The following is an 8,366-nucleotide window of genomic DNA, read 5'->3' as shown; positions in this document are numbered from 1 at the left end:
GTTTTCTTTTGGTAATTCTCTTCTTGCCTTGTCCTCCAATCTCTCTTCTCATTAATTAGACGGTAGGATAATTGTTATCTTGCCCGATCAGTGTCAAAACTTTTTTGCGACCCATAGGAGAAATATTATGAAACCGTCACCTTAAGCCCATAGAAGATCTATTCTGCTGTAGTTTTAAGAATCTTTTTTAGGCAATATCGAGATAATTTTGTGTAAAATACGACACCTAAATATAACCTTAAGGGATTTTTCCAAAAATTTTAGAAATTTTCTAAGAATTTTTCGGAGCTCGTATGACGAGTTTAAAGGGATCAATTATGAGGTCACGGAAAAGCCTGTTTAGACTATTCCATTTCAACGAGGAAATATTTAATTAATATTTTTTTAGAATCCATAAAAATATTTCAACATAAACATGCTAGATGATTATATAAATTGAAAATACTCTACTTCCTTGAACCTCTAAAATAAGATTAAATTATGCACATATTTTCTGATTATCCATTAGACTTTATACTTACTAGTTATTTTTCTTGACCTCCAATTTTACTAGCACTATCTTGATATTATAATTGATTTCAGCTGGTACAAATAATTGTTTAGAGATCTTGACTAGCTAATTCCGTAATTTTTATTTCATAGTATTTTTGTTTTGTTTCATTTGTTATTTTATCCATATAGTTTTCGTTCTATGAAAAAAATGATATAAATAAATAAATTTGATGAATTTCTTGATTACTATGTTTATATGCCTTTGTAGGTCTTTTTATTATAATGTCACCGAGAAGGTATCTCCTGATGTATGAAAATTACGTTCCGGGTCTCCGGAACGTGACAAGACCGAACATGGTAACACCCCTCCCAATTTCGCTAGTAGATTTGAAGCTTTATTCGACAGTGACATATTTTCACATTATCCTTAGCTTCGAGATAGTACATAAAGATCAGTGACATTCAGTTGATCCTTGTAATTCTCGCCATACAGTTATCGACTGGACGAGGAATCGGCAAGTATTGAACATGGCAGTTCGGATTTAGCCTTTCAAGCCTGCAAGTTAATTCAGAAGAAAAGCATTGCAGTATCAAAATCAGCATTATATATTGATTCATCATATTGTGATTCCTAATATGTTCAAAGCCCAAACCGAAGTGTTGAAGAACTCACTGATAGTCTAGAAGGAAATGGTGCAGGAATACCAATATCTCTATCCTGGCAAGATCTCTGCCCGGGCACAACCTGCTTCCTCCTCCGAAGGGAAGAAAAGTCCCTGCTTTTGGTACAAAATCCTAGAACACTCGAAGCAGGACACTTCATCAATGTATAATTGAGACCCCCAAAAGCGAGTAAATCAGTGTTCTACTTACGTCCCATCTAGATGAGTTGAACTTGTAAGGCTCGGGGTAGGATTGAGGATCCATGTTAACATTTCGATACCATAGCTGAATTCTCCATCCCTTGGGTATCAAGTAGCCTGCAAATTATTGAATGCTCACTTTGCGTACGATAAGAGATTAGTAGCTCTATAAGGACACAAACCATTGAGATATGTGTCTTTTGTTGCTTTCCGGAAAGCCACAAATGAGATGTTAATGATGCGTAGCGTCTCATCGATGACCTTTACGAAGAACAAGGAAAGAATTTTGTAGTCAAGACGAAGTCATGGATGCATTATCGTTGATACTAATAGTATTCGCACCTTCGAAAGGTACTCCATCTTCCTGATCTCCTTCAGTGTTAGGCCTTTTTGCATAGGTGGCATATTTCTTCGTATTTCCTCTTGCTCTAACTGCGAGGTATCACAATTTGCATTGTCAGAGTGAGAGGCCAAGCAAACGGTTATCGTGCGATATTATGTACCTTTGCTTTCTCGAAAACATCTGGATGTTCTTGAAGAAACACAGTTGCCCACATGGAAATATGCCCGGATGATTCATGGCCAGCATTGAGGTACATAATTAGTACATCGATGATCTCTTCGTCGGACAATTTTCTACCATTTTCATCTTCGACTTCCATTAGCTTATCCATCGTGTCATTTTTTGTCGAAGCGAGGTTAGCTCTCCTCATAGCCTTTCTTTCATCGAGGACATTCTGAAGAACTGCCACCAGTGTTCTCCTGGCCTAACAGAAACAATTTTGAACAAAAAGATAAACCGATGTTTCACTGATTTTGCGATAAATGGGGAATCGGTAAGTACCTTCAATGCTTTGTGGTAAGCAAATCCAGGGATGTTGATAGCCATAGCTCTGATTCCATAATTCAGGTCAGTGTAAACTCTTTCCAATGATTCGATAAGAATCTCATCTTCCGAGCACAGAAATATTTTCATAACGACTCTAAATGTCAACCTCCGAAGCTCAGTAAGGAACTCGATCGATCCCTTACTGGCCCACCTTTCCAAAGTCAATGTTGTTGTCTTTTCTATGAACGGGAGATAGGTACTAAGTGTTTCATAACCATTTATAGTGCTGGATGTGAGTCTTCTTAATCGCTTGTGTTCTTCGCCACTGATGCCTAGGAACGATTTCTTTCCGACAAGCTCATTTGTCGCTTTAGGCCATCCAGGCACAAAGTGATCATCATCCATCAAGACCTGTTTGCACAATTCCGGAGTTGTGACCATGATTGTCGGAGTTCCAAACATGAAGGCCTTGTAGATTCCAGTGCCGCCATATCTGCACCAAGAACTTAACAATTATATATATAATTTCTCATGTATACCTATCAAGCACGCAAAGAACACCATGATTTAAAAGCATTCATTGCTTCTTTTCGCTATTCGATAGATTTGCCACTGTATTATATCGTTTGGTTCCATGAAGGAATGATTTTCATGTAGTTACCTCCAAATAGTCAGAACAAACACAATTTGATGGAGATGAAGATGATGATTTCTTGTGGTCCACAAACTGATCAATGCTAGTAACTTTTTTTTTTTTTTTTCTAAAACCTTACTATAAAGACATATCAGAAGAATGAACAGTAGCCCCAAAATGTTAACTAGGACGAAAAGCTAATTTGTCTTTCGGCAAAAGAAACTGAAGTATCAGTAATATGCAAAGGAACAAACAAAGTTAAGAATGAGAGGCCAAACTACAAACTAGACTTTGGTTGGACGGGCGATAACTTGTGTCGTGTACTTTGTCCTTAAATGTGTCTTCTCCTTATTTCAACCTCTGAGTAAAACCGAGCAGAAATCGATAAAACCAAGGCCTATAAAAGCAAAAGACATTCAATCAAAAAACAACTACTCCAACTAAGACTGCTAGTAACTCTTTTACAGAAAACCTTACCATATAGGCATATCAGAACAATGAACAGAGGCCCCAAAAGGTTAACTAGGACCAAAAGCTAATTTGTCTTTCAGCAAAAAAATTTAAAAAAACTGAATTATCAGTACTAGGACCATCACAGTTCCCAGGCCAACTGACACTCCTGTTCCAATCCCAGTCTCCATCTCCTTTGAGTTATTTATTCAGAAAAGGTGAAAAAAATGATTTTGGGAAGAAAAATGAAATCCAAACCGAAATTTTGCTTCGATAAATGGAACAGGAACAACAAATTGTTTGAGGAGTAAAAAAAAAAAAGTAACAGTGGCAAGTGGCAAAAAGGCAATATTGCTCGCCCCCGGCACCCCATCGCACCACGCCCAAGGTCTTCACGAGGGAGGTAAATCATGGTAGTTGGAGAAGTTAGTGCGCAGTAGGAAAAGGTGCACAGGGACCAGGGAATTATGCTACTACCCCGCGATTCGAACTCACGCTCTCAAGTGGCAAGCTTCTACGCACTAACCGCTCCAGATAACCCGTGGGGCTAAAAAAAAAAATAAAAAAAAAAGTAACGGTCGGCAAAAGGGCGGATCCGCCGCCCTGGCGGCCCCCTACGCCGGCCCCCCGGTAATGTAGGAGGAAGGTAAATCAGGGTGAATGCTGGGATGGCAAAGTGTTGGCGTTCGAGGCTTTAAACCAATTGACGGAGATATTATCCCTCGCTGCAGCTGGTGACTCTCGAACCGTCGTACGCTCGGCAAACAGACCAACACTTTACCATCTGATCCAGCCCCTGGGGGCAAAAAAAAAAAAAAAAAATTAACTGGGGCACGTAGACGAAAGAGATAGAGAGAGGGAGGACCGGCGGGAGAAGGAGGCGACGAAGTCATCGGGGTCGGAGGATTTGAAAGCGCGGAGGAAGGCCAGCATGTTGCCGACGAACGGCCAGCCCATGTCACCCGGCGGCAGGTGGCTACGAGCCACAGCCCCGAGGCGGAGCTCCCAGGCCCACGCGTGCAGTCCCCGCACGCCGCCGAAGGCCGCCCATAGCGCCGCCGTTAGGGCCGCCAGCAGCAGCAGAAACTCCCACGCCTCGCCCATCGTCACCATCGCCTTCGCGCCCCTATATCGCTTCTTTCTTCCTCCAGCGGAGCTATGGCGGGCGGGGCGATGGACGCAGTGTCGTCTGCTGTATTTATAGAGAGAGAGGGGGGAGAGGAGAAGCGAGGAAACGACTGGCAACAAGGATCAGGCATTTTTTTTGTCGCGGAGTGGAGGAATGGTGTTTTTGTAAATTTAATTTTCTATTCCGATTTTTTTTCCCTATAATCTAGGTGTCGCTTGACTAAATTAGATAACGTTCCATTCTATTACATATTTAGAGGTGGACCTAATTGTAATTACATATTTTTGTTATAAATAATGTTAACATTTAGACGAAAAACGCTCATTTTCTAAAACAGTCAAAAGACAAATCATATATTTTATCTTCATAATATCTCTTATTATAGTGTGTTGTTATAGCGATAACTGCCATAATAGATAGAAATCACTGAATAACTATAACATATACCATTTATCGAGTAATTATTATAGTATTATTTTTTATTTCTAATGTGATTGTAATTATTAGTCGTGTAATAACTAATACAAAATTATGTATTTTATTTAGTAAATTTAGATAACGTTCTGCCTATTACATATTTAGAGGCGGACCTAATTGTAATTACATAATTTTGTTATAAATAATGTTAAAATATAGACGAAAAACGCTCATTTTCTAAAACAGTCAAGAGACAAATCATATATTTTATCTGCATAATATCTCTTATTCTAGCGTGTTGTTATAGCGATAACTGCTATAATGGATAAAAATTACTGGGTAACCATAAATATACCATTTATCGAGTAACTATTATAGTATTATTTTTTATTTTCAATGTCATTGTAATTATTAGTCGTGTAATAACTAATATAAAATTATGTATTTCATTTAGTAAATTTAAAATATGAAAATAGCAGGCGGGATCTTCTAGTATGTCTATCCTGATCTGTTCTTGGACTATGGACAATGATAGATGGGTTCAATGAGCCTCACCTGTTTATCAAGTGGGGCTCCATTAAATCCATCTATGACTGAATTAGACCAGGGTCTTGGTTCGCTAAATATGGACCAGAGAATCCTTGCTCTAAAAATAGATGGATTTCTTAGGATCCTTGAAGCCTCGCCGAAGTACTTCAATCGTTCCATGTGTTGGAAGAACAAACCCTTTGAAATTTGCGCCTTGATCTTTTTGCGTTGATATAGGATGCAAACGAATAGAGTAGTATAAAAATATCTGATCGGGTCCCAAAACAGTGAAGATGACTAATTGGGAACGTGACTCTAAAATTGATCAAATGAAGATTCTTCGTTGTCTTGCGTATTAAAGGGAGTGTTAATGACCAGGTTAGAGAAGAGGCCCCCGACGTTGGTCCTCCGACTCTCAAGTCAATGATCGACTTTTAGGAGAGGAACAATGAAACGAATAGCAGCAACGAGAATAAAATTATGTAGCGTCGCGTACCTATGCTAGTGGATGAAGACCCTCTTTTACAATGTCACTGTTGTATCTATGCACGAATTTCAAAATACTTCCAAAAAAGAACAAGTCATAAACTGACTCTGACATCTTTCCTAAAATGAGTCCGGGAATCTCTTTGATTTGATAGACTTCATGGAAGCTTTGAAAGTGCGATTTGCTTGCAGAATATTTTATCCTTCGTGACATAAAATACCAAAAGAGCGTATTAATTTGTTGAGCCGTGGGACCTACAATATACTGTTGGACAAGTGGCAGACAAGAGGGGGTGAATTGCCTATTGAAAAAAAATAAACCTTTCCTAACTTTCAACTTAGATTAGTAGCAACAGTATAATTATAACAATAAAATTAAACAACTACAAAATGAAAGAAGAGATAAAGAAATTTATTTGATTACAATTTAGGTGGCTATTAATCCAAGACAAATGAAAAATACTAAAAGTCTCCTTCGATGAAGGCGGAGAAGCCTCTTATACTCGTTGAATGCTCAGACAGTTGCTAGGAAATAAATACAAGAGTTGATGATTAATTCCTAGCTCCAGGGGTCTTTTTATAGCTCTTGGAAAAATCTTATCCGAAGTTGAAAGATGCCTTTAATAGGGCGCCTCCAACATGGCAAATTCTATCTATGCGAAAATAAAGTTTATCTTCGCAATGGTCACTGTTTGAAGGCGCTTTCAAGGGGTTGAAGACACCTTCCATAGAGGCTTGAAGGCGCCTGGTGTCTTCAATACCATTGAAGGCACCTTTAGTACATGCTATTGAGCTCCAAACTTCTCCTTTGGCTTTTCCGTTGCTTCGTTCGCTTGGACGATTTCAACCATCCAAATAGGGCTCACCCGAACATATTTTTCGGCCTTCTCCTCGAGCAGGATTCCTCCTCGACTTCTCGTCCCTCGAACGTTACGCACGTTCTTCTCATCCACCGGTGTATTCTTCCACAGCACCTCATCCCTCGGACGCACCGAGCCCATCGACTCTCTCCCGTGCCGTCCTTCTCGCTAGTTACGTCTTCTGCTCGACTTCTTGTGTTCCTAAGCTCCTGCACATTTAGATACAAGGATCATTTACACAAGACCTAACTTTAACTTGGTTGACCATATCAAAACTACCACAGGGTACTAACAATCTCCCCTTTTTTGATATGCATCAACCCAAGTTAAAGTTAGGGTCTAACAAAATAATAATAAGTTGTAATTAGAATATATTCTTTCAATATAGAGAATTAACCAAGTGAACAAAATTGCAAAAATTTGAACAATGATAAAAATATTCTTACTTCCCCTTAACATATACCTATGTCTCAAATTTGAACAATGATAAAAATGTTCTTACTCCCCCTTTAACTTATACCTATGTCTCCCTCCTTGATCACATAAAAAAATTGAGAAAAAAAAACAATCATCTAGGGGTATACTGTTAGGATCCTTCGTACGGAGGCTAGAGAGGGGGGTGTGAATAGCCGACCCCAAATCGTCGTTTCTTTCTACAAAACGTGTTAGCGCAGCGGAAAATACAAAGAAACGAAAGAGAAGAAAACCAAACCTTAACACAAGGATGTAACGAGGTTCGGAGATTAGGGCTCCTACTCCTCGGCGTGTCTGTAAGGTGGACGAGTCCAGTCAATCCGTCGGTGGATGAGCCCCCGGAGAACCGGCTAATACAATATACTCCTTGTGGGTGGAGAAACCTCGCCACAAACGTTTGCAACAGCAAACAAAGAGTACAAGAACAGTAAGAAAAGCAATACAATATGAATACAATAGCACTCTACCAATTGCTTACTTTCTTGTCGACTGGAGGTGAAGCAGCAACTTCACAACCCAAACGCAGCAGGTCGACGGAAGCTCACGCGAAGCTTGAGGCGAGCTCAATCAAAGCTCGGTTGAAGCGAAGCTTGGCAAGAAGAAGTTCTAGAAGAAAGAAGAAGTTACGGCACCTCCCTTTATACCGCGAAGAAGACGGCGAAGAAACTAGCCGTTGCTACGAATCAGGCTCGACCCTGATCGGTCTGGGGCTGAACTGATCGGTCGTGGGGACCGATCAGATGTGTCGTCGATCGTGCCGGCTCCTGATCGACTTACAGAGAGTTGCCCAACTCTCTGTGTGTATCCTGATCGGTCCGGGGACCGATCGAGCTCCGATCGGTCCCCCGTCGGTAAACTCTGACCTTCGTTTGTTATCGATTGCTCACCGACCGATCGAGATACACAAGCGTATCGCTGGATCGATCCACAGATCGGATTTTGCCCAAACCAAGTCCCAAGTCTCCCAAACCAACATCCGGTCAACCTTGACTTGTTGGTACATCATGCTTAGCATCCGGTCACTCCCTTGACCTGCTAAGACTCCTCACCAAGTGTCCGGTCAATCCCTTTGACCCACTTGGACTTTTCTCTTCGTGTCAAGCATCCGGTCACTCCCTTGACCTACTTGACCTTCTCAACACCAGATGTCCGATCATCCTTGATCCATCTGGATTTTCCCTTGCCCGGCTTCACTCACCAGGAC

General features: G+C 40.4%; 1 protein-coding gene across 1 annotated transcript; it reads right to left on the bottom strand.

Moving 5' to 3' along the window:
- Nucleotides 1-886: 886 nt before the first annotated feature.
- Nucleotides 887-4,434, bottom strand: LOC121973815 (ent-kaurenoic acid oxidase 1-like). Its single transcript, XM_042525167.1, has 8 exons — nucleotides 4,134-4,434; nucleotides 2,200-2,677; nucleotides 1,859-2,122; nucleotides 1,698-1,787; nucleotides 1,538-1,616; nucleotides 1,366-1,472; nucleotides 1,166-1,287; nucleotides 887-1,048 (listed from the first exon to the last, which is right to left on the bottom strand). The coding sequence occupies exons 1-8, from the start codon at nucleotides 4,379-4,381 to the stop codon at nucleotides 955-957; spliced, it is 1,482 nt and encodes a 493-aa protein (XP_042381101.1). The 5' UTR covers nucleotides 4,382-4,434; the 3' UTR covers nucleotides 887-954.
- Nucleotides 4,435-8,366: the final 3,932 nt, after the last annotated feature.

The sequence above is a fragment of the Zingiber officinale genome, chromosome 4A (genome assembly GCF_018446385.1).
Source record: "Zingiber officinale cultivar Zhangliang chromosome 4A, Zo_v1.1, whole genome shotgun sequence".
Classification (NCBI taxonomy): domain Eukaryota; kingdom Viridiplantae; phylum Streptophyta; class Magnoliopsida; order Zingiberales; family Zingiberaceae; genus Zingiber; species Zingiber officinale.
The sequence above is the reverse complement of the archived record's forward strand: the minus strand, read 5'-3'. Positions and strand labels throughout refer to the sequence as shown.